The sequence below is a fragment of the Herpailurus yagouaroundi genome, unplaced genomic scaffold (assembly GCF_014898765.1).
Source record: "Herpailurus yagouaroundi ecotype Mexico unplaced genomic scaffold, PumYag 218, whole genome shotgun sequence".
NCBI classification, from domain to species: Eukaryota; Metazoa; Chordata; class Mammalia; order Carnivora; family Felidae; genus Herpailurus; species Herpailurus yagouaroundi.
The window spans coordinates 2,272,385-2,285,677 of NW_024412449.1; the positions used below are offsets into that span (position 1 = coordinate 2,272,385).

Here is a 13,293-nt window from a genome sequence, read left to right on the forward strand (position 1 = left end):
ATCTCACAGACCTTGCCCTTAGGTCCCCTCATTCTTGGCCAAGTCCCATGGAGCTACTTCTTGGGTCATGTTATTGCTGCATTTCCAATATAGTGCCTCTCCACTCGAATCCAGGTTTCCAGTAGGGACCCTGACAGCTGCTGAATTTTGACAAAAGATCAGCCCTCTGCCACCCCCATGTTCTTGTTCATTCTATTTTAATAACCTTGTTCGTTCATGTCTGCCCTGCATCATCTTTCCCTTCCCTCTTGACTCTGAACTCTTTGGGTTATCACCACTACCCTTGTCCCAGGGCTCTACCCAAAGCAAGTCCTCATTCAATAAACACTGAGTCAGGAACACTGGATCCTTTCCTTTGTTCAGGGCTTGCAGTCCCTCGAGGAAGGCATGAGACATCTAAAGGCCTTTGTTGCTCTTTGGAGTACCGTGTATGGCCAGCGTAGGCAATGCCCTTCGGGAAGAGCAGGGAAAGGATGTGTACGACCCAGCTGGCTTCTATAGCTCCTGAGCAACGTGCTAGATGTTAAACCTATTTGTACTAGAGGAGGGTGGGCAACTGGTGAGTTGTAGATTTCACAGATGAAAGGAGAAGACTGTAATGTAATGGGTACACACAGGGCCAGGCAGACTGGAGCTTCAGTTCTGACTTGACAAGCTCTATATCTACTGCCTCCATGACCTTGGATAGGCCATTCAAGGCCTCTGAGTCTCAATCTGCTAATCTTCACAAGGGGGGATAGTAGTACCTTTGCAGAAATACAAGTTGTAAGAATTCCCAGAAATAGTATAGACAAAGCTTCCAGCCCATAGCAGATGATGAAGAAGGGTTGATATTTTTTATTGCAACTTATGAGACGACACTTCATACCTACACAATTAAACCATGTCAACTTTCTCCTCGTTCTGTCTCATAAAAGGAAAGCTTCGCCAGGTACTTTACCTGCCTTCCCAGTCCTACCCGTCTCATGGGATCCTCCTTACAGGGAGGCATTTAAGGAAAGAACAACAACAAAAGTGCTCATTTTGTGTACTTAGCACAAACTGGGCCCATTATTAGGGTGTCATTCTGTCTTCCCTGGGACTGATGAGTCTGCTTTAACAGGAGCTTTAAGAAATCCCCAAGGGGGCGCCTGGGTGGCTCAGTCGGTTAAGCGTCCGACTTCAGCTCAGGTCACGATCTCACGGTCTGTGAGTTCGAGCCCCGCGTCGGGCTCTGGGCTGATGGCTCAGAGCCTGGAGCCTGCTTCCAATTCTGTGTCTCCCTCTCTCTCTGCCCCTCCCCCGTTCATGCTCTGTCTCTCGCTGTCTCAAAAATAATAAACGTTAAAAAAAAAAAAAAAAAGAAATCCCCAAGAAAAGGAAATGACTCAGACATTCCTTGGGAACTCATTAGGGTTACTTGTTATCACTGCTATTTGGAAGAAGGTTTTCCACCGCCAATGAGCAGCAGATGATCTGCTCCCATTTAGGTCTTCCAGAAGACATTGTCAATTCTGAGCTTTTGGGCATCGTCCAAAGTTTCACCCACAGTTACAGCCTCGGAGGAGGCTCCTGGCCCGAGAGTGACCTACCGACACGGTGTGCTTGCAGCCAGACAGAGGCATAATTGGGTTTGCTCTTCTGATCAGAGCTGCTGTACGTCAGTCCAGTCTCTGAGGGTTGTAAGGACATTTGCTAACTCTACCCTTTCTTCTTTTTTTTTTTTTTTCATGTTTATTTTTGAGAGAGACAGAGTGAGAGCGGGGGAGGGGCAGAGAGAGCGACACACACACACACACACACACACACAGAATCCGAAGCAGGCTCCAGGCTCTGAGCTGTCAGCACAGCCCGACGCGGGGCTTGAACCCACGAACCGTGAGATCATAACCTGAGCTGAAGTTGGCCGATTAACCGACTGAGCCTCCCAGGCGCCTCTCCCTTTTAATGACAAAACATAGTGCTAGAGAAGATGTGGTCAAAAAGGTTGTTCTTACCCACCAGTGACACTGTACTTCATCTTGACTGTTGTACTGAGCAGTATAGAGCTATTTTATAAGCACCATACAGATGCCAGTCTCTATTGAGGAGTGCTCGGTTCTCCTGGGAAGTTTTTCAAAAGAAATAATTATACAGTTTCTCTCTTCCTCTCTCTTTCTCTCTCTCACACACACACATGTGCAAAGATGTTAATTATTGGGTAATATAGTATTTAAAAATCTGGAAAACACTATAATAAGAGGATAGTTCAGACTGGTGGTTTTCAAAAACATTTTTTTTTTATTAGGCAGAGAAACCCTTTGTTTAAAAGCCATTAGGCAAAACAGATGAAAAAAAGCACAAGTGTCCTGGTCCCCAAGGCCTAACTGCTACTCACAGCTGCTACTCTCCTCAGTGACGCCTGAGTTCTTCCTGGCAAATCACTAGGTTGGGCCAAGAATGGTTAATAATCACTGCTTTAATAAGTTATGGTATATCCACATAATGGAATAATTTCTCCACACTGAAAATCACTGTTGAAACAGTGTAACTATAAATATTAATAGTGTAATGTTAAACAGAAATAATAGAAACAATGTAAAGATACACATTTATGGATATACATACATGTAAATACATATACATATATGTGTGTACACAGACACACACACACACACAGACACACACACACACACACACACACACATGCTTGTGGCCAAGACTTGGAAAGGAATATTAAAAAAATGAAAATATGATAGTTTCCTATTTCAAAAATTTTTTAGAATGAAGGTATGTCATCTTTTTTCTTTTTAAAATTTCTTTAGTGTTTATTTTTGAGAGAGAGAGAGAGAGAGAGCATGAACAGGGGAGGGGCAGAGAGAGGGAGACACAGAATCTGAAGCAGGCTCCAGGCTCTGAGCTGTCAGCACAGAGCCAGATGCGGGGCTTGAACTCATGAACCATGAGATCATGACCTGAGCCGAAGTCAGATGTTCAATCGACTGAGACACCCAGGCGCCCCTCATCTTTTCAATTAAGAAAAATCCTAACAACCTTCATCTATTGGGGTCCCCTCATCATTGCTACATTTGAGCTTATCTCCTGGTTTTCTCCCTGATGCCAGATAGAATCTAGGGATTCTGTGGTCCTGCCCTTGGGTCAGGATGGCACTGTGCAGATTTAGAGGTAGGCCCAGGCTCTACTATATAAATTGGGCACTTAGCCATTGTGCCAGGAGCTGGCGGACATTTTCAAAGGAGCTGCTGAGTTAGGCATAGTCCTCCAAATAGGAGTTGTGGTGGAAATATCAATTGGTGTAATTTTTTTTGGAGACAATTTGACAATACGTATTATGACCTTAGAAATATACACACACGTTGGCCTTAGAATGCCACTCTTAGGTATTTGTACTAAAAAAGTAATTGTGGCTATCAGCAGACAGAACTCATCAGGCTACGTTGATAATAGTGGAAAAATGGAAAACAATCTTAAAATCCATTATTGATTAAATAGATTATACTATAGCCATACGATATCCTGCTACATAATATTAAAAGTGAAAGAATATTTAATGATCTGTGAAGATATACATCTTATAAACTGATCTCATCTTTGTAAAAAAAAATATGTAATTATGTATACACACATTTAATTTACTTATCTGTTTCTTACACACACACACACACACACACACTCACACTCGACCTGAAGGGGAACACCACAGGTTGACAGTCCCTGTCTCTGGGTGGGCAGCTTAGAGGGACCACATGCGTAGGCTCAGTGCACGGGCTCCACGGCAAGACTCTCTTTCAGTTCTGGCTACACCCGTCACCACCCGTGTGACCTTGGACAAGGACACTCCTTCAGCAAATATTACTGTGTCCGGTATTTGCAAGTTGCTCTTCCACTTTCTGGGGATTCAGTAGTGAAGAAACAAAAATCCCTGACTTCTTAAAGCTTACGTTCATGGTCTCCGAATCGCTCTCTGCCTCTATTTTCCCATCTGTAAAATGGGGATAATAGAATTCTTACCTCAGATGGTTGAGTGAGGATTACAAGGATGAAAATATGTAAACGGTTTAGAATAGTACAAAGCATACAGTAAGCACCATAGATATGTTAGCTGTTAATATTCAAATTTGTTTTCATCTTATAGCTTTTTAATCATGAAAATTGTTGTGAATAAAGCAAGAAGAAAAGGTAGACCTCCCTAAAGCCCTAGATCAAGAGCCTTGGTAACTCACAGCTGTCCCTGCCACCTTCGTCCTGAGTGGAAAGATGACACAATGTCTAGGAGCTAGAGAGAATAGCAGAGGGGAGGGACAGAACTTCTCTCCAGGAGTTGGACCCATCACATCCCTTATGGAAGAAACCATTCATGCTCGTAAACAGTCATCACAGGGATCTAGCCACTGAGAGAATGATCCCTCCGGCCTAGTACTTCATCTCCGTTTTGGAAATCTATCTGACAGGAATAACTCGAGAGAAGCAAAAAGAGACCCAACCTAAGACATTTGACTTGGCCCCGACAGTAGCCAGTAGGCGAGCAAACATCCTAATAGGATCAACGTCAATGTAGGGTTTAAGATCCCTATGGGACTTTCTACCCAGTGAAATAGAAGCAGCCATCAAAAATAATGGCTACCTGGGATAGTGAATACATGGGATAATGAATACTACATGGGAATATAGAAAATCTGATATAATATTAAGAGAAAATAACAAAACACAGGACTGTGAGTAAACATTTGCATTGATAGGGACAGTAGTGGGCAAAAAATGAAAACAGCCAGATGAGAGTGGCAACACGGGTGATTATTTTACTCATACACCTATCCCCATAACAAATGAAGGGTGTGCCTGGGTGGCTCATTCAGTTAAACGTCCAACTTCAGCTCAGGTCATGGTCTCACAGTTTGTGAATTCGAGCCCCGCGTCGGACTCTGTGCTGACAGCTCGGAGCCTGGAGCCTGTTTCAGATTCTGTGTCTCCCTCTCTCTGACCCTCCCCCATCACGCTCTGTCTCTCTCTCTCTCAAAAATAAATAAGCATTAAAAAAAATTTTTTTAAAGAAATGAAGGTAAACATGAAACAAACAAATCATTAGAAGCGACTAAAGACCATGGTCCTGAAGTGGGTTTAAAAAGTTCCATGCTTGGGGCGCCTGGGTGGCGCAGTCGGTTGGGCGTCCGACTTCAGCCAGGTCACGATCTCGCGGTCGGTGAGTTCGAGCCCCGCGTCAGGCTCTGGGCTGATGGCTCAGAGCCTGGAGCCTGTTTCCGATTCTGTGTCTCCCTCTCTCTCTCTGCCCCTCCCCCGTTCATGCTCTGTCTCTCTCTGTCCCAAAAATAAATAAAAAACGTTGAAAAAAAATTTTTTTTAAAAGTTCCATGCTGGGACGCCTGGATGGTTCAGGATTTTGGCTCAGGATGGTTCTGGATTTTGGATCAGGTTGTGATCTCGGGGAGATCCAGCCCCGCACTTCCTGCTCCATGCTGGGCATGAAGCCTGCTTGAGATTCTCTCTCTCCCTCTGCCCCCCACGCCCCCTTGCTGGTGCAAGTGCTGTTTCTCCTTCTCTCTCAAAAAAAAAAAAAAAAAAAAAAAAAAAATTCCACTCTATCTCAATCTTTCTGAAACTGGGTTCCCTGGTAAGTGAAAAGGTGTTTTGTTGGGAGGGGTGCATGGAGATGGTCCACATTCAGGGAGGAGGAAATAGGTTGAAACAAAACTAAGCAGGGGTCTTGATCAGAGGGCTTTACTGCTCACGACTATTGTGGATTTCCGCAAGGTAGATGCAGTTCCCACACTTGTGATCAGGCGCCCTCCCCCCTCCTCCAACACTGTTAGCATTCCTGGCCTTTGGGGCAGCAATCAGGACCCAGGGTGTGGCTTCCCCTCTTCCCGGGTGTTTCTCTCCATCACACACAGGTCGCCCTGTTTCAAGCACTGTGTGATGTGCACGTGAAGGTATGATTATGCTGAAGGAGGTACCTGTTGTCTCACCTCCAACGTCAGTTGCTAGAAACTTGCTGAAGAGGTTGGGTCTGGCAGCTACTGGGTCTCTAAGCTGAGGGATACAGATATCCTTTTCCTTTTTTTTTTTTTTTTTTCACTGTTTATTTATTATTGAGAGACAGAGAGAGACACAGCAGGGGAGAGGCAGAGAGAGTGGGAGACACAGAATCCGAAGCAGGCTCCAGGCTCTGAGCTGTCAGCACAGAGCCCGATGCGGGGGCTCGAACTCACAAACCGCGAGATCATGACCCGAGCTGAAGTCAGACGCTTAACCCACTGAGCCACCCAGGTGCCCCAAGATTTCCTTTCCTTTCCCAAGTTGGAAAGGTGGTTTTTTGGGGGGGAGGGGGAAGGTGTCCATTTTAAGTTGTTTAAACTGGAGACGATTTTGTCTAGAACTTAACCCCTTAATACTTAAAAGCAGAGAACACGATCTAAATCATTTTATTAATCTGAATTCATACTTTCATCGATTACAAAGAACATAACAACTCTGGACTCCCTCTGAGAAATCTGAGGTTGCCACTGGAGTCACCTGATCTGCTGGTTCAAGGCTGATTCTGTTATGGACTCATCACGTCCATATTAGCCTGGCGGGCTCTTAAAGTAGCAAAAGAACAAACAGTTTATAACTTTTGGAGATGTTCAAGCGACACTGGCCGCGCAACCTGACTTTGAAAATCCTGTTCCAGGGCCTGCGATCTCAGCCCCAGACCTTTGCTCCTTCCGGAAAATAAGGGGCTGAGAGGAAGGGCATGGGCTTCAAAACAGAGCCAAGTCCTTGCTCCCCTGCTCCTCAGCTGCCTGAACGTAGGGATTTTGGCTTCTTGAAGCCTCTATGAGCTGGACACGTGGCTTTCTCAAAAGGTTGTACAGGGGCTTAGAAGTAGCTCAATCCGTAGCAGTCTCCTCTGCTCCCTAGCTCATGTGAACTTGCTACAAACGGCCTTTCACAGAAAAGCACACTGGCTTTGGACACTTTGTCATTTTCCCAGCAGCACAGAGGATAAGTTCCTCTAAAGAAGGGCACGTCTCACTCAATGATAAATGGGTTTGCACCCACCCGGGGCCTGCCAGCATCCTGGAGGGCTTTGTGGGGAAACCCCAGGGTGGGGGCCACAGGGGACATTTAACGGTTCCATCCTTTTTTGTAAAACTCACAGTCCACATTCCACTTGATGCTCCTGGGAGGAAGCTTCAGGGTTTCGTTGACCTTCTCCAGGACGGTCTGCAGCTTTTGCTTCTGAGCAATCTCTGACTGGGTGACTTCAGCAACGTTCAGCTTCTCGCTCTCAAGTTTTTCTGGGGTGACAAGGGCGGGGGGGAAAGAGAACAGCTGTTACCTCCGGCCACAGACACCCCTAACTCACACGCTCGTTCACTCGCTCCCACAAACACACATGCTCACACGTTCACTCGCTCAGCAAGTGTATACTGAGCACCTGCTCTGTGAGGGACACTGCTCTCCCCGCCTTATCTGATGTGTCACCAGTATTGAGAGAGCTGTGCGAGCTCAGAGTGGGGGCATGTAGCCCATCCTGTCGTACCTGGACTCTTTCCCAGCATTCTGGATTTTTCCTTCTCTTCATCTTTGCCTTCTCCAAGCATACTCTGGGACCCGACTGAAAAGGCTTGCGTGCCTCCCCTGGCACTCCTCTTCATTCAAGGCATTTTGTATGTGTCATGTGTAGGTATGTGTCACGCTGAATCACATTTATCTGTTTTATTATTTTTTTAATTTAAATTCAAGTTAGTTAACGTACAGCTCAGTCTTGGCTTCAGGAGTAGAACCCAGTGATTCCTGTCTTACATGTGACACCCAGTGCTCATCCTAAGTGCCCTCCTTAATGCCTATCACCCATTTAACCCATCCCCCACCCACCTCCCCTCCAGCCACCCTGTTTGTTCTCTGTATTTAAGAGTCTCTTATGATTTGCTTCTCTCTGTTTTTATCTTATTTTGCCTTCCCTTCTGCTATGTTCATCTGTTTTGCTTCTTAAATTCCACATATGAGTGAAATCATATGATATCTTTCTTTGACTTATTTTGCTTAGCATAATATATTCTAGTTCCATCCATGTTGTTGCAAATGGCAAGATTTCATTCTTTTTCATTGCCAAGTAGTATTCAGTTGTATATACATACACCACCTTTTCTTTATCCTTTCATCAATCGGTGGACATTGGGCTCTTTCCATAATTTGGCTATTTTTTTTAAATTTTTTTTTCAACGTTTTTATTTATTTTGGGGACAGAGAGAGACAGAGCATGAATGGGGGAAGGGCAGAGAGAGAGGGAGACACAGAATCGGAAACAGGCTCCAGGCTCTGAGCCATCAGCCCAGTTGGCTATTTTTTTAAAAAGTTTATTTATTTGAGAGAGACAGAGACAGTGTGAGTAGGGGAGGTGCAGAGAGAGAGAGAGAGAGAGGGAGAGGGAGAGAGACAGAGAGAGAGAATCCCAAGCAGTCTCCATACCATCGGTGCAGAGCCTGACGCAGGGGTGAAACTCAGGAAACCGTGAGATCATGACCTGAGCCAAAACAAAGAGTTGGATGCTTAACCAACCGAGCCACCCAGGTGCTCCAATTTGGTTATTGTTGATAGTGCTGCTATAAACATTGGGGTGCGTGTGCCCCTTCGAATCAGCATTTTTGTATCCTTTGGGTAAATACCTAGCAGTGCAATTGCTGGGTAGTAGGGTAGTTCTATTTTTAATTCTTTGAGGAACCTCCACACTGTTTTCCAGAGCAGCTGCACCAGTCTGCATTCCCACCAACAGTGCAAGAGGGTTCCCGTTTCTCCACACCCTCGCCAACACCTGTTGTTTCCTGAGTTGTTAATTATAATCTTTCTGACAACTGTGAGGTGTTATCTCATTGTGGTTTTGATTTGTACGTCCCTAATGATGAGTGATGTTGGGCATTTTTTCATGTGTCTGTTAGCCATCTGGATGTCTTCTTTGGAAAAGTGTCTATTTGTGTCTTCTGTCCATTTCTTCACTGGATTATTTGTTTCTGGGGGGCCAGTTTGGTAAGTTCTTTATAGATTTTGGATACTAATCCTCTATCCATATGTCATTTGCAAATATCTTCTCCCACTCCATCGGTTGCCTTTTAGTTTTGTTGATGGTTTCCTTCCCTGTGCTTTTTATCTTGATGAGATCCCAGTAGTTCTTTTAGCTTTTATTTCCCTTGCCGCCAGAGACATATCTGTTTTAAAAACCTTCTTTTCTTTTATTTATTTTTTTAATGTTTATTTATTTTGGGGACAGAGAGAGACCGAGCATGAATGGGGGAGGGGCAGAGAGAGAGGGAGACACAGAATCGGAAGCAGGCTCCAGGCTCTGAGCCATCAGCCCAGAGCCCGACGCGGGGCTCGAACTCCCGGACCGCGAGATCGTGACCTGAGCTGAAGTCGGACGCTTAACCGACTGAGCCACCCAGGCGCCCCAAACCTTCTTTCCTTTTAAACCCACTGGAAATGTAACTTATTTGATGTGTCCCAGTTCATGAATTTTAGGGCGCACTTCTTTGTTGTTTTCACTTTTTAACATCCCTGAAATAAGAGTGTCATAAGATGGATGGCATTCTATAATTGTTGTCAGCCAGGTGGAAGACAGGGGTTCTCATTGCTTCCACGTGTGTGCACTGCGTCCTACCTCTTCATAGTGTGGGCACTTCCATACCTTAATAAGCCTAGAAGAACACTTTCAAAAAGTAGGAAATAAAAATTCTAAGGAATTGGTAAGCTTTGAGCAATAGTAATTGACATGATTTTTTCTTTTTCTGAGTGGTACTTATAAAATGGTGTGTTTTAAAATCAATTTTTCTTGCATCCAATGGTATAACTTAATACTTAAAGGTCTACATTTTTATCTGTTAAAGAGAACAGCTTTGAGTTAAATGATGGGAAGTATTATCTGCTGTTGGATTCACCGAATCTACTCTCCACAACCCATTCAAGATTGATAGAACGGACACTCCAAAATATGCTTAAAATGTCTTTTCTCCACATTTTTAAGGAGCACCACACAAAAGAATTAAACCTACAGCAATGGTTTCCCCAATGCTTATAGTATTTCTTTTATTTTTCTGCAGTTATATCTTATCCAGCTCAAATGTGCCTTGGGTAGTTATTTGAAGATGAGATTGTTCATTGGAGAATTTCTGCAGTTTTCTATGGATTTAAGAATTATTTTCGGGGTTGGGGGGAGGGTGCCTGGGTGGCTTATTCGGTTAAGCGTCTGACTTCAGCTCAGGTCATGATCTCATGGTTTGTGGGTGTGAGCCCTGCCTTGGGCTCTGTGCTGACAGCTCAGAGCCTGGAGCCCGCTTCAGATTCTGTGTCTCCCTCTCTCTCTGCCCCTCCCCTGCTCACGCTCTGTCTCTCAAAAATAAACATTAAAAAAAAAAAAGAATTGTATCTGGGACACTTGGGTGACTCAGTCGGTTGAGCATCTGATTTCAGCTCAGGTCATGATCTTGCAGCTCGCGAGTTTGAGCCCCACATGAGGCTCTGAGCCAACATCTCAGAGTCTGGAGCCTGCTTCAGATTCTGTGTCCCAATCTCTCTCTGTCCCTCCACTGCTCATGCTCTTTCTCTCTCTCAAAAATAAATAAACATTAAAAAAAGAAATTATTTTCTGCACCTGGATAGAATGAGCTCAAGCTATTTTCACCTCGAAGGCCCAAGTATTATCTTTCTCTTCTCTTTAGTTGCTTATGGCCATCATTCTTTTTTTTTTTTAAGTTTATGTATTTTATTTTTGTGAGAGAAAGAGAGAGATCATGCACAAGTGGGGAAGGGGTGGAGAGAGGGAGAGAGAGCAAGAATCCCAAGCAGCCTCCATGCTGTCCGTGAGCCCGATGTGGGGCTCGATTTCACGAGTGAGATCATGACTTGAGCCAAAATCAACGGTGAGACTCTTAACCGGCTGAGCCACCCAGGTGCCCCAGGGCCATCATTCTTTATTTCTAAATGTCAGGGATTTTAATAAGCCTATATTTATTTTTTAAACTTATTTTTTTTTTATTAAATATAATTTATTGTCAACTTGGATTCCATACAACACCCAGTGCTCATCCCAACAGGTGCCCTCCTCAATGCCCATCACCCACTTCCCCTCTCCCCCACCCCCCATCAACCCTCAGTTTGTTCTCAGTATTTATGAGTCTCTTAAAGACTTAAAGGGAGGGTTTGCCTCCCTCCCCCTCTGTAACTTCCCCCCCTTCCCCTCCCCCATGGTCTTCTGTTAAGTTTCTCAGGATCCACATATGAGTGAGAGCATACGGTATCTTTCTCTGCCTGACTTATTGCACTTAGCATAATACCCTCTAGTTCCATCCACATTGCTGCCAATGGCCAGATTTCATTCTTTCTCATTGCCAAGTAGTATTCCATTGTGTATATAAATCACAATTTCTTTATCCATTCGTCAGTTGATGGACAATTAGGCTCTTTCCATAATTTGGCTATTGTTGAAAGCGCTGCTATAAACATTGGGGTACAAGTGCCCCTATGCATCAGCACTCCTGTATCCCTTGGGTAAATTCCTAGCAGTGCTATTGCTGGGTCATAGGGTAGATCTCTTTTTTATTTTTTGAGGAATCTCCACACTGTTTTCCAGAGCAATAAGCCTATATTTAAATGTCTTCCTCTTGATTGTTCATACTTGAAGAGATCACGTGTGCCTTTTCCATTTTTTGGGCCGCAAATTCTTATCTTGGATCCTCTCCTACTGAAGAAATGACAGGTTGTTTGCATCTAATACTGCAATCACAGTTTGGGTAGTTTGGTAGAGGCTGCCCGAAGTGCTCGGTTAAGAAAATTTCTGCAGCTTTATCTTGGCTGAGAGGAAAAGATCACTGGGGATAGTGATGACAGTCTCGGGAGAGGGCTTGGGGAGAGGGAGAGGGGAGGAGACTGCATACCCGCCTGCCCTGTTTTGTTACATCATGGCTTATAAGTTTTCATATTTATAACCTTCTGCTGACGTTGGACTTCTTAGGTCCCTGAGTCTGTTTATTAGCTCAAAAACTTTTTCTGCACTGTTGTCCATTCTGTTCTCATTTTTTAAAAATTGGATTTTATACATGACCTACTAGAATACTCATTTTTTTCTGTTTCTGCCAATATTTTTTAATTGCCACAATGCTATTATAATGCCTTCTTAAAATTAAAAAAAAAAGTTGTGTATTTTAGCATCTGGCATTATTCAGGAGAAGACTTTGTATGGTTTGTTTCTTTTGCAAACTAATTTTTGAGAAAATGTAATTCTGCTTGACTTTTTTTCTACTTTAGTTTTTTTGGGTTGTTTTTATTTTTGCTTTTAATTTTGTTGGAGATTTTATTTTTTAGGCAATGGCATTGGTATTATGTGGGTTTGAGTAGATAGAAGATCTTGAAGCAAACTTTGTTAACAGTTTTAGGTGTATTTCTATGCCATGCTCACATACACAATTACACAAACAGAAAGCATTCTCTCATTTTCTCCCTCAATGAAAGTGAGATTACTGTGTATATATTTTTCTGCTACTTGTTTTTCCACTCAAACATATATTATGAATACCTATGTCAGTATATATGGATATAACTCATTTTTTGGGTACCTTTTGACCACCTTCACCCACTTTGGGGGCCCCCCCCCCCCCCATCCCCTGCCTCTGGCAGCCACCAATCTGGTCTCTGTATCTATGAGCTTATTTTTTTAAATAAAGATTCAAGGGGCGCCTGGGTGGCGCAGTCGGTTAAGCGTCCGACTTCAGCCAGGTCACGATCTCGCGGTCCGGGAGTTCGAGCCCCGCGTCAGGCTCTGGGCTGATGGCTCAGAGCCTGGAGCCTGTTTCCGATTCTGTGTCTCCCTCTCTCTCTGCCCCTCCCCCGTTCATGCTCTGTCTCTCTCTGTCCCAAAAATAAATAAACGTTGAAAAAAAAAATTTTTTTTTTAAAATAAATAAAGATTCAACATATAAGTATGACCATATAGTATTTCACTTAGCATAGTGTCCTCAAAGTCCATCTATGTTGTTGTAAATGGCAAGATTGCATTATTTTTTTATGGCCAAATAATACTCCAGTGTATAAATGTATATTCACTGTATCTTCTTTATCTGTTCATCCATTGATGGACACTTAGGTTGTTTTCATATTTGGCTATTGTAAATAATGCTGCAGTGAACAGAGGAGTGCACATATCTTCAAGGTAGCATTTTCATTTTCTCTAGGAAAAACCAGAAGTGGAATCACTGGATCATATGATATTTCCATTTTTAATTTTTTAATTTTTTTTTATTTTTGAGAGAGAGAGAGAGAGAGAGA

General features: G+C 43.6%; 1 protein-coding gene and 1 long non-coding RNA gene across 8 annotated transcripts in view; one reads left to right on the top strand and one right to left on the bottom strand.

The window, feature by feature from the left end:
* Positions 1-13,293, bottom strand: part of PARVA (parvin alpha) — a 193,785-nt gene that overhangs the window by 44,837 nt on the left and 135,655 nt on the right. For all 6 annotated transcript variants that reach the window (XR_005785079.1, XR_005785078.1, XR_005785077.1 and 3 more), the window contains exon 5: positions 7,137-7,277. Coding sequence is in view for 3 of the 6 variants with exons in the window: in XM_040456841.1 (XP_040312775.1) it covers positions 7,137-7,277 (141 nt within the window). In the remaining 3 variants the exon portion in view is untranslated. The remainder of the gene's footprint in view (positions 1-7,136; positions 7,278-13,293) is intronic.
* Positions 1-13,293, top strand: part of LOC121018203 (uncharacterized) — a 75,142-nt gene that overhangs the window by 31,893 nt on the left and 29,956 nt on the right. The gene's annotated exons all lie outside the window — the stretch shown is intronic.